General features: G+C 41.3%; 1 protein-coding gene across 1 annotated transcript; it reads right to left on the bottom strand.

Moving 5' to 3' along the window:
• Positions 1 to 11,067: 11,067 nt before the first annotated feature.
• On the bottom strand, positions 11,068 to 13,399 carry THNSL1 (threonine synthase like 1). The gene has a single exon (XM_056857478.1). The coding sequence runs from the start codon at positions 13,387 to 13,389 to the stop codon at positions 11,206 to 11,208; it is 2,184 nt and encodes a 727-aa protein (XP_056713456.1). The 5' UTR covers positions 13,390 to 13,399; the 3' UTR covers positions 11,068 to 11,205.
• Positions 13,400 to 17,098: the final 3,699 nt, after the last annotated feature.

The raw sequence follows: 17,098 nt of genomic DNA, 5'->3' as shown, positions 1-17,098 counted from the left end.
TCTTCGCCACTGGCAGGAGGTTTTTGGGGCGGAGCCTGAGGAGGGTGGGGTTTGGGGAGGGGAGGGACTTCAATGCCATAGAATCCAATTGCCAGAGCAGCCATTTTCTCCAGGGGAACTGATCTCTGTCGGCTGGAGGTCAGTTGTAATAGCAAGAGATCTCCAGCTAGTACCTGGAGGTTAAATCAAAAAACACTCATGCTGACTATTCAAGAAGTTAATCAAAAACAACAGCAACTATGACCAAATCATCTAATAAATCAGTAATTACACTCTACAACTACTATAAATATTCTTAATGTAAGACAACAATGTGCTGCTGCAGATGCTTCCCAATTGGGTATCATTTGTTGTCATTATTTTATATTATTTTGTTACTTTTTCAAGCAACAACTCTATGCCAATTTTGGGCACTGTATGGACTGAAGATTGAGTCCAGTTTATTCAAATGTGACTGAAGAAAGAAGATATCATGAAATAGGAAGTACCACATTCCTCTCTCATGGTGCATTAGATCATAGTTACAGGACTTTTTTGTGGTATATGGGATCATATTAAATTGAACTTTTCTGACCACTTTGTGGTATTGGAAAGCGTCCGCAGCCAACGCATTGTTGTAACCTTACATTAAGAGTATTTATAGTAGTTGTAGACTGTGATTATTGATTTATTAGACAATTTGGTCATAGTTGCTGTCGCTTTTGATTAAGTACCTGGAGGTTGGGAACCCTACCGAGCCATTTCTCCACACAGCAGCAAGCCAGGTGCTGTCTCCACAATTCCTACCCCCTCATGAATCAAGTCCCGGCCCCTCTGCCGCCAAAGCGATGCTGCCTCTCAGGAAACACGGCATTTGAGCTATGGGAGGAAAAATGGTAACCACTTGTCATTGAAGATCCAGGCACACTTGAAAGATTAATTTCATTATCAAGCTGTCGAATGTCACTTCCCTTTCTCTATTATTGCCACCATTTGTTTCAAAGGTCCGTATCTCTCACTTACATAGCCGGTTGATGGTTTTCCATGATATTTTAACCAGCTTTTTACATCTCTCAGTCTTTTCGAAGAAACCTCAACAAATTTATCATAAGGCAAGGGCTTGCGCACCATATGGTGCTCCTTCCGAGATAATGAAATACCTGCTAAAGCGCATAATAGCTCTCTTTTGTCAGCCAGCGCAAAGCCTTTTTGTTATTCATGGGTCAGCTTTTCCAATATTTCCCAGGCCAATGCACAGAGCATGACTGCTCAGATGGCATTTGCCAGAAGAGCCCATTGGCTACCTTCAGACAAGAGAAATAATCCACCAATTTATATTTCTTGCAAAGCACCCCCCGCCAAAGTAGTCATCTTCAGAAATGCTTTGTTTCCTGTCAAACGAAACTGAAACTAGAGCCAGCAAGCCTTTCAGCTTTTGTAGCTTTTTTCATCAGCATATGTTAGATTGCTGTCTTTAAATTGGGTCTGGTTTATCTCACGGAGACACCTTTATGAGACATTTCTTCCAGTATTTCACACAGCAGGGGTTTCCCTTAATTTTGCCCCCCTTTGAAAACAGTGAACTATCTGTTCTGGCTAGGTCAATGCTGTGCTATTATCACTTCAGACATCTTACATTAAACCAGAAAGGCAGTGCTTATATTTCTCATTAGATAGAATAGCTACTATCCCAGATAGGAGCACATTTGAAGCTGCGTTATAGGCTTACTGTGCAACCTTAATATTTTCCTGGGAGTAAGCCCTGCTAAGTACGCTTGAGTAGACCTGCAGAGGATTGCTCTCTAAATGTAATTACACATGCATCCACATTTTGGCCAATACATTACCAATTTTTTCTTCCCTTTATTTAAAAAAAAAGGAGAAAGAATTGATCAGAATTGATAATATTATGCAAATGAAGAAGAGAATCAGAATTGAGAACATTGATCATTTTTATGAGGTATACAGTAAGTATAGAGTATTGCTAATTATGACGTATAAAGTAACCCTAGAATTGATAATATTGCTATTATGTGGTATAAAGGAACCATAGTGTGTTGAAACCAACAACTCCCTTTATACTTAAGGGAGGAGTCTTGCTTCGTTGGAGGAAAACTCTTCACTTAGCAGAAGGGGATATCTGGATCTAGCCCACAGATTGTAAAATACGCCAGTTTTTTTCTCCAACTGAATTTTAATACATCCAAGAGCGGACTTTATATTATGCAAAGTTACATCCCTTCCCTTGACCACTGAAATCAGAAACGAAATCCATGGGCGAAAACGCATGGTCGCTTTATCCTCCTTTAATCCCTGTTTCAGCCAGGATTCAGCCTGGATCGAACACACGCGTTTCACTTAATGTGCATTCGATCCTGGCTAAAACAGGGATTAAAGGAGGATAAAGTGACCATGCGTTTTCGCCCCATGACTCCAAAAGCAGACAGGAATAGTTGCATGGCTACCAATCCTACTATGTCCTCCCCATCTTTGCTTATTTTTATGTGTTAATTAGCTATCAACAAAAGGAGCGGTGGTGGAAATGGACTGTCACTTCATCATTCATGCACTTTGTAAATTGTTCGTATTATGTCTTTTATCTTGTAAAGCCCCTTGCTGTTTGGCAAAAGATGGCCATTGTTCAGTTCACTTGAGAAGCCTCTATGACTCAGTGGTTATGCTGCAGTGTTTAGTCTCCAGGGTACAATAAATGGTCTTTGCAACCCTGAGCTGCTTCACATTCAGCACAGCTGAGATCTGACAACCAGATAAGGGGCCTTCCTGTGACAACCATATGCTGTAAACTGTAATCAGAACAGAAAGAAAAGTCCAGAGGAACCACAAAAGTCCCACACAGATTCTTTAAATTCTCAACCAGCAAAATGGGGAATGGCTGGCCCAAACCAAAATTCATAAGAAATCAGTGTAAAAACATGTTTCCATTTCGGTTCTGAATTTCAGCTATAGGATGGGTGTAGTTTAGATGTTGTGGCCGTTTCCTGGGAAACTATGAGCACTTCATATTCACACAGGAAATTGTGAAAGAGCTCCTGTGTATAGCTACAGGTTCTGACAGTTCCTACAGAAACCCTGAGAAACACATTCTTCCCTTCAACAGCACTGCCACCATCACTTGCCTATGTACCTTTTTTGGCTGCCCCTATCTTCTTCAAGTAAGAAAGGATAATTGGAGCAGAAGTCTCCTGGTGCCTGTAGCAACCATCAGAACTGATAGCTGAAATTCAGAACTGACAAACTGCTACAAACACTAAAGACTTCTGAACAGCTAGAGGAGTTCATGGGTCCTGGATGAAATGGATCTGTGTCCTGACATCCCAAGAAGCTGTTCTAATTCCACTTTGGATTATTAACAACTGGCCAATCAAAGGTTGAGATGAAGCAGTACTTTTTAGTTCAAGTTGTAGCTGCTTGATCCCTTGGAAGAGAAAAATGCCATTGCCCAGGAAATCAGAAGAATCAAAGAAAAACAAGATGCTTGCTGCTGCTGCTGCTAGTTAGGCAAGCACAAAAAAACCCTGGTTTTTAGAGTGTTTTTTGTGCCTAAGGATCCTGGATTTGTGTTTACTGTTCAGGAAATCTTGGTAATAACCCCAAACAGTGCTTTTCATGTATATTTTTGGTTTGGGTATTTTGGGATGCACACCCGTACTTCAGCCTCTATTTTTTAATGCAGTAGTTAAGGCACCACTCTGATATGATGCCAAATTCTCCCTCTACTAGTAGGGACAGCCATCCATGTCATTTCCAATTGAATAGAAGTCCATCATGAGTCAGTTCAGAGTAGCCTAAAGAGACATTTCAAGATAATAATTGGCACAAATATGTTCCAGATATGACACAGGATTTTTTTTTCAATGGAGAAATATTTACTGTTATTGGACCTTTAAAAAACCTTACCAACAAGATCTCATCTCTATGCTAGCATCAGTTTATTTTTGATACTCTCTAGCATCTTCAGCACACTAGATTTGCTTCTGTAGTTCGGAAGAGGAGCTGAAATCCATGCCAAGTAGGTGTGCAACTCCTTCATTAACCCCCATTTAAAAATCAGATATATCTGTTCCACTATTCTACTAACCTATCATTTTTTTGTACCCACTTGAAGTATAGCCTTCAAATATTTGAATAACAAAATATTTGAATAACAAACACTAATATGAATCATGGCAGATGTGAGAGGAAGAGAATTAGGTGCTTTAAGCAAAATTGTATGTCCTTTATGATGGCTGAGGAAAACCTGGAATACGGACATCTGAGAGGGTGAACAGCATAAATCCCATCATGTTTATACAAACCATATAAAAACTTGTCTTTAAAACAAGCTACCACCACCCCCTGTAACCATGCTAGCCTGAAGGGGGAGGCTGAAACAGGTGAGGAGGCAGTGTGATCTATGGAGAATTTAATGGGGGTTTTCTTTAAAATATCATTTTTGGCTTGCTGTGCCCAACAGCAAACTGATCAGGGGGCGGTGTGGCGGTGCCATTTCCGGGTGCGCCTTGCCCATCAATAGAATGTAATAACTCTGCTTAGAACTGAACTGGGAATGACGTGGTTCTTAATTACTTTGAAGTGTTCAGTTCAAAATCCAGACTCTCCTCCACACACAACACTTTTCCTGCTTTAGTTACAATTGTGATTTTTTTTTTTTTTTTGGTAGTTGCTCCCCTTTAAAATGTTTGCTTGGACAATACACATAGCCAGCTTTCTGTATTCACGACTCCCAGTTGTCACAGAGACTGTACCTTCCAGTAGCCATCAGAACAGGAACAACCTTCCTGCCCACAAGAAGAAGAAGAGTTGTTTTTTATATGCCGACTTTCTCTACCACTTAAGGGAGACTCAAACCGGCTTACAATCGCCTTCCCTTCCCCTCCCCACAACAGACACCATGTGAGGTAGGTGAGGCTGAGAGAGCTCTTAATGGAACTGTGACTAGCCCAAGGTCACCCAGCCGGCTTCATGTGTAGGAGGTGGGGAAACAAATCCAGTTTGCCATATTAGCCTCCGCCGCTCATGTGGAGGAGTGGGGAATCGAACCCGGTTCTCCAGGTCAGTGTCCACTGCTCCAAACCACCGCTCGTAACTACTACACCAGTTGACATACGGGCACTTCATAATATGCCAAAGTCAAGAGAGTCAACAGAACTCCAGAATTCCAGTCCAAGCAATCAGCCTGAAGGGATTTTAATGCATTCACCATAACGCTCCCATTAAATCATTTTTAGTTCATGATTCTAACTCTGCATTTAATATAGCATTAAATTTACTCTATAAAGAATGGTTTAGAATTCTTTTGTAAGAACAGACTCAAGAGAATTAAAACTGTTCTGCTAAGACGACTTTATGATAATATGCGACAGTGAAAGATTTGAGTGTCTTGCTGCTTTGCAAACAAAACAAAACAAAAAATGCCAAGGTGGCTTCAATGAAAGTCCAATAGTTTAACTGTTACAGCAATGTTTTCTTTATGGGGCTCTTTTCTCCACTTGGTAAAAAAAGGTACACTTATTTACAAAGTCCACTTTGACTAAACATATTCAAGTCGTTTCCAAGGACTTGGGATGGTTGAGCCAGCTTGAGGTAGCAGGAAACCCCTTAAGAGATAAACAGAAGCCCTGTGGGAATGTAAAGACACAAACATCTGAGCCTGCTGTATTAATGGACATGAGAGTTTCAAAGAAAACAAGAATGGGAAAACTAGTCCCATTGTTATCTGGAATTGAAAAGGGGCTGGATAAGGAGCAGTAAACTGAAGCTCAATTCAGTTACAGCTGAGGAGCTATTGGTTGACAAAGCAAGCTAATTGGGACTTGTGGAACCAGATTGCTTGGACTGGGGTAGCAACTCCACCTTGGAGATCAGGATAGAAGCTTGGACGGGTACTAGATCCAGGTCTTCAGGTACAGGGCTGCGCTGTAAACAGTAGGGCATTTACTCAGTCGCAGTTGGTGTGCCACCTGCAAACTATCCTTGACAACATGAACTGGTCACAGTTATCCATTCTCTGACCACATCTGGATGAGACTACTGCAAAGTGGACCGACCTTTGAAGATAGACTGGAAGCTTTAGCTGGCCCACAGCACAGTGGCTAGATTGCTTACAGGTGCAAGTTACCAGACTGGTGTCTTGCAATTTCTGAAATACTTTTATGGGCTGCTGGGTCAACCCTGGCAAGTATTCAGATGGGAAGCCTCCAAGAAATACAAAGGTTGTGACCACCTCTGAAATTCTCTTGCCTTGAAAACCCTGCCAATAGGTTACATAAGTCAGATGTGACCTGACGGCAAAATATATCTGCTTGCAGGCACAGTTCAAAAAGCTGGTTATTACCTAAAAGGTAAGACCAGGTATTTGAACAGCTGCCTCCTTGCACATGTGTCCACTTGCCAGACAAGATCTCCAGCGGAGGCCCTGATAGGTGTGCCTTCACTACCAGAGGCTAGGTGGGTGAGCACCAGAGGCAGGGGCATTTTGTCTCCTAGCAGCAAGACTCTTCTCCCCAGCACCAAACCTACTTGCCTTTTAAACACCAGGTGATATAGTTATTCCATGATGTTCTCCAGCCATAAAATTTAATCCCGGATAAGTTTTTTCATGTTTTGAGGTCTGCCCCTTTTGTGGTTCTTAGGATATTAGATCTTGTTTGCTTCTAGATCTATGGAAGCCTCTTTTTGTAATCTTGATTTCAAATTCTTGCATTACATCTGTTGCTGTCCTATTTGTTTTCATTAGCATGAGAACAAGTTTGTATTTCTGCTGTAAGTGGCTTTAGTACATTTTCATCACTATTAGTTTTAACTTTGTTGTGAATTGCTTTGAAAATGTATACCTTGCTCTGTCAGTATAACATCTCTTTAATCAGAGGTGGGGAACCTTTTTTCCGCCAAGGGCCATTTGGATATTTATAACATAATTCGCGGGCCATACAAAATTATCAACTTAAAAAGTAGCCGATCAAGCCTCAAGCAGGCAGCTGCCCCAGATGACCCCTCCTCCGCACGGGCAAGCAGGCAGGTGTCCAACTGGTGGTACGCTCGCCCACCTGGTGGCACAGGATGGTCTGTTGCACCAGCCGGGCGTAGCCGTCCAGCCGCACGCCAGTCACTCCTGCTCTGCATGGTCGGGCCCGGATTCTACAGCCAGCTCCTGCTACCTCCTGCAGGGATGAAATGAGGATACACTGGCTAGGGACTCATCCCCCCCGCCCATGCATTCTAGCCCTGCCCCCTTTAACCCCTCCATTGTTGCCACTTCCACCCCCAGCCCTCTTGTAGTACAGAGGGAATACATTTCTCCATGGCCCGAGTTGGAAAGGGTTAACAGTTTTTTGGGCGGTCCTAGCAGCTCCATAGCTAACGACTCTTCTGCAAGGGGGGGGGGAAAGGTTCCTTTTCTCAGCAAAACAAACTCACATCCGCCTTGAATAGAGGCTACTCCTGTCCGTGTGAGGGGGCGGATCACCAGTCTTAGATCCTTCTGAGCTAAAGATCTGCCAGGACTCACAAAGGGCCAGACCAAATGATTTTGCAGGCCTTAAACAGCCCACGGGCCTGACGTTCCCCACCCCTGTCTTAAATGGATATTTGTATTTAAATGACTTCTAACCCATGTTTGCCCAAGAAGTGAGATCTAAAGCAAAAGTGTGAAAGCCGGCAATACAGAGCGATGGTAGTATATTTGAGGTGTGCTACTTGTCTTCCCAAATGGGATCATACAGACTATTTTCACTCACATAAGCCATCATTGTATTGGTGGCAGCCAGAAAGAGTTAAACATTGCTCTTTCTTTTTCCTTGTTGATCTAAGTTAGCTGTGGAGGATGAGTACACAGTGTTTAACCTGTTATAGGTTAACAAGAACAGCAGGCCAACTGACACACCTTCCCAATTTATATCCACAACCTTTTTCAGATCTAGAATATGTATCAAGCAAGTTTCTGCAAAGGGACCCCAATCATCAATGAGTGATCAATTTAAACATCCTAATTTTAATCCTAATTCTAAAATTCAAGATCAGTGTTCTGAGAGTACATGTACGTGTCACCATATGCTTTCGTTCCCGGTGATGTATTTACTCTCCAAAACTGGCAAGGGATTGATACTGGCAGGGCTCTTGCTCTCTGAAGCAAGAAGAGCAGAATCTCTTCCATTTCGTTACTCCCCAGATTCCTAAGAGCTGAGACATCCAGAGAAGGAAAGACAGGAAAATGGTGTAATATGCTGCTCACAGTTGCTCAGAACATTTCTTCTTCAATAATAGCTTTTCAAAATATTAAAAGTGTATTTTTATTGTGTATAGTATGTTTAATACAAAATGTATACAACAGTTATATAATATACAATATTTCTAACATAGTATACACATGATGGTGATTTGAGACACAGACAATGTTGATAAGTTGCATACATTTTATGGGGGAAATTGTGCAAAAAATAAGAATGGGCTTTGTTTGCACAAGCAAGAAGTGATAGGGATATTTCTGGTTCAAAGAGCAAGGATGACAAATCTGAAAGTCATCAAGGCAATTCTGGGCTTAAAGGAGCCATCCAAGTCCAGGAGGAGGAAGAAGAGACACACACCTAGGAAGCAACCACTGTCATGCCACTATTTCAGCTGAATCAAACTAGGTAGGAAAGCTACAGTAAGCTGCACCTGTCACATACACAATCCCCAGAATAAAGCCAGTGCTGATTAGTAACCACTAACCACATTATACTGACCAAAATACAAGATCCCTGACAGTCAGACTTCCTCCTTTCTGAGAAATGCTTCTCCATTGAAGGTTACCAAACAAGCTGTCCCAAAAGTATTTAAAATGTGAGCTGTTTTTCCATAGCTGCACACAAATCTATCTTAATGGTTTGGAGCCAATTTTCACTCAGCTTAATATTTCTGTTAAGCGACATAAATAAAGGGGCTACAAGACCAAATGTTGAAATGTTATTTGATCGTAAATAGTTAAGAATGCCATCTTGTGGCTAAGAATTGAATATAACATGGTTACTAGTAAAAAGCTGTCCTTTCACAAATGTCTCACAAACTGTCCCCTAAGAACTATTTATGATTCCTTTGCTGGCCATCCAGAGGCAGCTGAGGAAGCATTCAACCTAGCGTTTGGGAAGTTATAGTGAAAATCACAATCTGGATGGCACACTTGTTCTTTGTGGATATGGTTTAGCCCGGGAAGACCGGGCTTTTCATTCCCCCAAAGTCCAGTGATGTAAAAAATGTAAATTATCAGTGAACATTACTATAAAAAGCAATTAACAGAAATAAAGAAATACAACACACCAGCTTTCCAGCCTATCCGTCAGTTCCACACTTCAAGACAGTTTTGCATCTTTGAGGTTATGTGAAACAAAGAGCTGTTTAGCTCGACTGCATCTTCAATTGTGGTTCCTGCAGCTGAAGCATGTAGTCATTATGCCTCTGATATGAACATACCTTTGCACATCTCAAGTACACTTCCCCCATCCAGTATCTGACACATTTTAGACTACATCTATGGTTTGGATCAACTCTAGAAGTTCCATGTATGCAACTCCCCCCAAAGCAATTCCTGGGGTTCTTCAATCCTTTGGGAGCAGCATTTTGGGGGGCTTTTTGAGCTGTAGCAAGAGGAGGGAGTTGGGGAAGTCACACCTATGGGCATAAATCCTTCCATCCATGGAAATTGTAGGGGGCATGCAAGCCTATGTACTTGAATTTTGCTGAGTTTTCAAAGCAACACCAATTAAATATATAATCTAGATCGTCATAATAGATCAGCATAGATCTTTTGATAAACTAGATGAATCTGTACCCAGTTTTTCATCTATGTCTCACTTTTCATGGTGTTCTTTAGCCTAGTGTGTACATATGTATGTGTGTGTGCCATCAAGTCACTTCCGACCAATGGCAACCCTATGAATTAATGCCCTCCAAAATGTCCTATTGTTAACAGCCTTGCTCAGATTTTGCAGACTGAGGGCCGCGGCTTCCTTTATAGAGTCAATCCAACTCATGGTGGGTCTTCCTCTTTTCCTGCTGCCTTGAACTTCTAGCTTTGTTGTCTCTTCCTGTGTCTCATCTTCCCATAATGTGACCAAAGTACAATAGCCTCAGTTTAGCCATTTTAGCTTCTACATATATAAATAAATGCCACAATGTGATTTCTGGTCATTTCAACCAAACGTGTGCTTTGCAAGAATGTCCGCCTTGCAGGCAGTTCACATAACTGCTTCCTTCCCTTAAACGACTCGTGGAAATACATCTTGAAAATTGGATGTGTTTGGAAATCATCCTGACTCACTACTATGTGCCCGACAAATCCTGAACAAAATGTTAAACACTTTATAAAAGGAGGTTCCATACAGATTGTTATTATGAAAGGATTGCCAAGTCACTGGGCGGCATCAACCTTAGGAATGATGTTCTTGCCAAAAGTAAAACTGTTGCTTGGGAAGAAGTCACATGGAAAATAGGAACACAGTTACTAGGGCAGCCCTACTCAGATGCTCAGGACCTACTGGGACAGCTGCTATAGTGATGACCTACTATGGCTATCATCATTTGTATCACTGACATGACTACTGATCATAGCAAAGTGCTGTTCACCTTCCATTCCTTTCTCAAGTTGGCTATTGCAGCAACCCTGTGAACTAGGTCACTATTATTCCTATTTTGCAGATCAAAACTGAGTCCGAGGGAGTCTGACTTGCTGAAGATTATACAATAGGTATATGGCCAAGGTGAGACTTGAACCCCAAATTGCCCATATTTGCTCTAAGAAGAAGAGTTGGTTTTTATATGCCAACTTTCTCTACATTTTAAGGAGACTCAAACCAGCTTACAATCTCCTTCCCTTCCTCTCCCCACAACAGACACCTTGTTAGGTAGGTAGGGCTGAGAGAGTTCAGAGAGAACTGTGACTAGCCCAAGGGCACCCAGCTGGCTTCATGTGGAGGAGTGGGGAAACCAACCTGGTTCACCAGATTAGAGTCCACCGCTCTTAACCACTATACCATGCTGGCTCTCCAGGGAGGCATTACTTTTCATTTGCTTGGTTTCTTAGGTTGTATTCAACATTTTCTCACACAAATGGTTTAGGCAATACTTTCACTAAACTTGACACACTGTTTACCAAACATTTATTAAAACATGCTTTTTGTTGCAGGAAAACAATATTCAAAATTGAATTATATAACAGAGACCAACCGAGCCTCAGACAACCTTCATGAACTGTTTTTGTATTAAGGCTTCAACGTGCTCCATAAGGACATCTACGTCAGCAGCAGAGACCTGATGGCTCTGTTGCTTATTCTTTTCCACAGTCTCTAATAAGCCCCTGTGGACCGGAGGCAAAGGTTTGTAGGAGTTTAACAAGTGAAGCTGACTTAACGGAGTCTGCTTTATTTCTTCCATTCGCAGTGCCTGGAGGATAGCAGGTGCGAATTTGGAATAATGAGCAGTGGATGAAATGATAACTGGGCAGGTTTTATCTTGCATTCGATCGGCGACTACTTTTGCCACAGCTGTGTGTGGGTCCAAGATGTACCCCGTGGAATTGTACACAGAGTGGATAGCGTCCAGACAGTCCTTCTCAGAGCACCAATCAGCCACCAAGTCTTCCTGAAGCTTTTCAAGGAATTCCTTCTGTAACTGGAAGTAGTGCTGATTTTCCAGGTGGTTAAATAACTGTGCCACCAGTGGTCCATCGCCATTAGCAATTAAGTGCAAATGCCGCTCAAGGTTGGAAGACTTCAAAATGTCTATGGCTGGTGATGAACTTGGCATTAACTGCCTTCCCCTGAGGTCATACAGGCCTGTCCTGATAAAATCAGTCAATACGTTGTTCTGATTGGAAGCGCAGATACACTTCCTTATAGGAATACCCATTGTTTTTGCATATACAGCTGCTAATATGTTGCCGAAATTTCCTGTTGGAATACAGACGTCTACGGGGGAGCCAAAAGAAATAACATTTTGCTCAACAAGGTCAAGGTAAGCAGAAGCATGATAGACCACCTGGGGAAGCAGCCGTGCCCAGTTTATAGAATTTGCTGCGCTTAATGCCGTTCCATATTCTACAGTGAGAAATCCAGTGTAGTCTGAATTGGAAAATATTTTTTTGATGGCAGACTGGCAAAAATCAAAATTTGATTTGACGCCGACGACTATTGCATTTTTACCCTGGCAGCCAATCATCTGTGATTTCTGTATCTGGCTGACTCCATGTTCAGGAAAGAAGGTGAGCACTGCAATCCTTTGCTTGTCTGTCGCCGAAAGCCGGTTAAAACCATCTAGAACTGCACTTCCTGTGTCACCAGAAGTAGCTGCCAAGATCAAATAATTGCAGCTTTTGGGAATGCAGTATGCAAACACGCGAGGCATTAATTGTAGTGCCAGATCTTTAAATGAAGCCGTTGGTCCATGAAAGAGCTCCAGAAGAAACTGATTGCTGGTCAGACGTCTAATAGGGGCAATTTTAGAACATGCAAAGTTTTGCCCATATGCAGCCTCAACAATGGCCCACAATTCAGGAGCAGGTATATCAGCAGGATGTATACATCTTTCCAATATAAGCTGAGCTCTTTCCGCATAGGTTGCCCCCAATAAACATTGCCATTCTCCAGCAGTGAATTTTGGAAGTCCCATCAAAGGAACGAAGAGACCACCATCAGGTGCTAAGCCTTCAACAACCGCATCACTGAAGTATTTAATGCGGTGCTTTTGCTCACCTTTGTCATCACACTGTAGACTTCTGGTTGAAATTAAGCCTTCTGATTCTGAGTCTTGATACCGATTAACTGCATGAAGCACTTTTTCTGCCACCGCTGTGGCTGTGATCCCATTTTCACAAAGGACGCGGACATCATACCACTTTTTGTAAAACTGCTTCCTAAACTGGAGTATGTCTTTCAATGACATGCTGGAACCCTGACCCACAATACGATCGACTTTCATTAATTTCAGTCGATCCATTATGCTTTGAGTAGGTACATCCAGATATACTACAATCCCATTTTTCTTCACGTGCTCCATACTGGCAGAATGCATTGGGTTAGACCCAGTAAGGGAAACTACACTTCCTGACGCTGAAAAGCTCAATAGAGCTTTTCCTTCCTCTTCTAAAAATTGCTCCTTACCAACATCCTTCAGTTTCTCTGACACAGACATATTCCACGTTTTCTCAAGGACATCGTCATCTAAGTCTATGAAGCAGCAGCCTAGTTTCTGCCCTACAATTTTTCCTACCGTTGTTTTCCCAGCTCCAGGAGGTCCCATAAGAACAATATTCTTGTCCCCAATAAGAGAGTGGATTGACATCCATGACTTCCATGAAAGTGCAAAGCTTCTTGAAAAAATCAGCTTTAAATATACACTGGGCGCAGTGGTGCGACTCATTCGTTTTAGATGCTGATTCCAAGCCAGGTGAAACATCTTTTTTTTCCTTCCAAACCAATTTCACAAGATACTTAAAACCTTTAAAGAAAGGAGGGGAAAAGCCTGTTAGCCACCAAAAATTTTAAACTTTAGACAATTAACATGCCTATTAGAAATTAAAGGCATTTCTGATTGCTCTTTTCCTCCATCAGGTGAGCATGTTTTTTAATTTGATCTCCTACCTTTTTATACCATATCACATCATTTTCAACAATAAAATATCAGAATTTTACTGAATTTTGCTTTTTACAACCTTGGCATGGAAAGTAACATTTCATCTTTGGAATTATGTACCTTTTGCAAAGTTTCTAGACTCAACAGTAGCTGTATATACAAAAATTAGATTCCGGTTTCATAAACATATATTTTGTAAAGTAATATTTCTTTTTTTGTACATGACATGTATTTATCTGTTACCTTGGCTAACAGCCACAAACAGAGAAGGAGAGAACCAGTTCTAAAACTTCAGACCTACAACACAACAGCAACACCAATTCCAGGTTGCTGATGTTCCTAGATCAGTGTTTAAAATCCTCAGTGGCTTCTGAACAAATCTTCAAAACCTACTACTAGGAACTACAGTATGTGCTACCCATTTTATGATACCCCCCTTCTCCCACAGCTGCGTGCACACACATAGGTAGATACTGTGGACAAATTAGGGTTAATGACAGGTTAGCAAAACTGGGAAATGTGGCCAATGACTTCAGCAGAGTTGGGAGTAAACCATAACATTTTTGTTTAAAGACCTCAAGGATGCAATTCATTTCCCCTGCAATACCAAACATCAAAAGGGCAGCAGAGTACAGTTGATATTTTCATATCAAATCTGTATCAAGCCTCCAGATAGATATTCTTCCTTTAAAACACACACACACAACAACAACTGCGCTTAAATTAACAAAGTCACAACTTACAGTTACAACAGTGCCTCAAGCACATCCAGTTATCTTCTGGGTAGACATTACAAAAAACAAGCAGTATCCGTAAAGTGTTCTCGTCCAGAAACCAAGTTTGGTGCCCCTCCCGGCCACTTAATGTAAACTGAATGAAATAAAAGAGAAAGAACAGAATGAAGCAAATGCCATCCAAGTGACTGATCCCCAGAGGGAACGGATTAACAAGCACGGTGGTAAAATATGCTCACCGGCACCAAGAAATACATGCACATCGCCAAGAGTGGGTTCGTTTTATTTGCTCAGGGAAGATGAACTACAAACAACACCCAGAGCACACAATTATGCAAGTCAGAAGACTGGGAAAAAACCCTTTTGTGATCCCTCTGCTTTTCAAGATTCAAATATTTTATTCTGAAGGAATATAACAACTATAAATCTTACCTACTTAGTTCACGCAAGTGAAAGAAAACGGATTATTTTTAGAGAAAGCTGTCAGAGTCTAATGGGCTGCAAATTGCCTCACTGGAAATTGTCAACCATTTGCAAATCACTAGTTATGTGTTAAGATCAAGCCTGCCATTCAAGAAGAGTGCCCCTACCGGGTACAGCAACGTCACTTAAGGCCACAGTTCAGTGGATATTAATGATAATATTGTGGTAAGAATATTTCCAATTTAAGTGTTTACACACTAGCCCGCACAACTGAATTAGAAAAGTATAACCAGCTAGACTGGTTTTAAAGTAACCAGCACTTACTTATCATTACAGCCTTGTAAGTAAAATTCCCTTTTAAAGTACGCATCGGGGAGGGGAAATAAGGGCACTTTTAACAGATATTTTTTAGTTGTTGAAGTATACTGAGCAAGCACAAATCCATTGACACCACTGTAACTTTTGTGTGGGGGGCACATGTCCTCCTCTCCAAACTGAAACAGGATCCAAATTAGGGGCAACCCAACAAGTTCACATGTGTACACTTCTCCAGCAGTATTAATTTCAGTGAAGTTTCTCCTAAAAACTCTCCCAATGAATTCTGCCCCTTGATTGCTCTTTCTTAGTGGTAGTATCCCAACACAATAATGGTGTTACACTAACCCTACATCTTTATACCATTCTCCTTGTGCCATCTGGCATCTTTGCCTGGTTTTTAAACTTTATTCCATGACACAGGTAAGACCTAGGGTTGTCCTGAAGTGCCTTTCCAATTCTAGCTAGACTGACATCATTAACCATCAATTAAGAGCAAAGAAGTCCAAACCTTAGAAAGCTTCCACAAACCTTAGAACGCCTCTACAGACTTTTCCATACCCCTTTATCTAATATTTGAGATACAAAGGCTCCAAGGAGGGGATCTCCCTTGCTCTAATTCAGGGGTCTTCAACTGTTATGAACCAACAAGTAACTTTGGAATTCTGACATTGGATGGTGGGTGCAACCACAGAATGGCTGCCACATGAGGCAGAGCCAACCACAAAATCTCAGGGAGTGAGGCCATGCATAACTGTAACGGTAACTCTTCAACATTTCAGAAAGAAGCTCTATTTAACATGATACCTTTTTAAATGAACATATTTTCTTGCATACACACACAGTAATCCAGTGAAGATCCTTGCGCTATGGTGGAAGCTGTTGCTGAAGCAACTTTTTAATAAATCTACACAGCCAATCATATCTCCAGCAGCCATCCAGAAGCCCTTCTGGGCAAAAGTTCCCCCTGGCCCCACCCTCTGTCTAAAAACACTTGGTGGGAAAGGTATCTGTGAGCATCATGGCAACCACAGGCTCTAGTTTATCAATAGGTTAAAATCTTTTTACTCTAAATGCCATTTGCCTCTATGCAACTGATTATTGTTTGTCATTTGTACTATGGTTCTCATTTAAGATTTTTATGCTTATAGCAGTTTTGCCTGGTTAACAGTGTTATTTTACCTTGCATAAGGTTCAATTGTGTTTTATATATTATAAATTGCTTTCTATTAAGTTACCAATAAGTTCAAATAAAATAAAATGAAAATATTTGGTCACAATGATCACACATGTACAGATAGCTGAACTGGGCTAAGGGCTGTAGAATATTTTTCTAAGGGACAGCTTGTGTGTTTGTAGGACCCATTTTTCACTTGGAAACCCTAGGTTTAGACTCAGTGGAGAAATCACAGGTGACCAATGATACCAGCAACCAGGCCAGTAGAGACCATGAACTCTGAGGGCCTTCCATTGCAACATGCACCATGCAATCTAACTCAGAGTTGCCAAGTGGAATAATGCCAGAGTTCATTCTTAGAGACCTTCCCTAGCAAAAATCTACAACCAATGCAGGCCTCTGGAGAGGCAGCATATACATTCTCCAAATGAATTAAATAAAATAATTGTGGGCTTTGCAGAAAATGCTTGCTTTTCTAGAATTCATGTATTTTATTAGACTAGTACCACATACCCACAACAATCCAAGTGAAAGGTTGAAACATGACACACGTTCATGTAGGTTCACATTAGACTCCTACAAAGGCACTGCTGCAACTGTTTAAGTAATTCACACTGATCAGCCACAGGCAATAAACTAATGCATGCCATATTGTTTTACCATTGATATTTTCTCATTTTCATTGCAAGAGTCACCAAACCTATCCCATTTGCCTTAAAAAAATCACATACCTGATCACTGCCTTTCTGACAATGCAGAATTGTTATTCTGTTACACACATACACAATACCCATGAAGCTACCATACTGAGTCAGACCACTAGTCTATCAAGATCAATATTGTCTAC

The sequence above is a fragment of the Euleptes europaea genome, chromosome 11 (assembly GCF_029931775.1).
Source record: "Euleptes europaea isolate rEulEur1 chromosome 11, rEulEur1.hap1, whole genome shotgun sequence".
In the NCBI taxonomy this organism is placed as follows: domain Eukaryota; kingdom Metazoa; phylum Chordata; class Lepidosauria; order Squamata; family Sphaerodactylidae; genus Euleptes; species Euleptes europaea.
This window is presented reverse-complemented; position numbering and strand designations above follow the sequence as displayed.

Bases quoted from the DNA above. Each gene is read 5' to 3' on its own strand.
- THNSL1 (XM_056857478.1), bottom strand. From the start codon at position 13,389: ATGAGTCGCACCACTGCGCCCAGTGTATATTTAAAGCTGATTTTTTCA.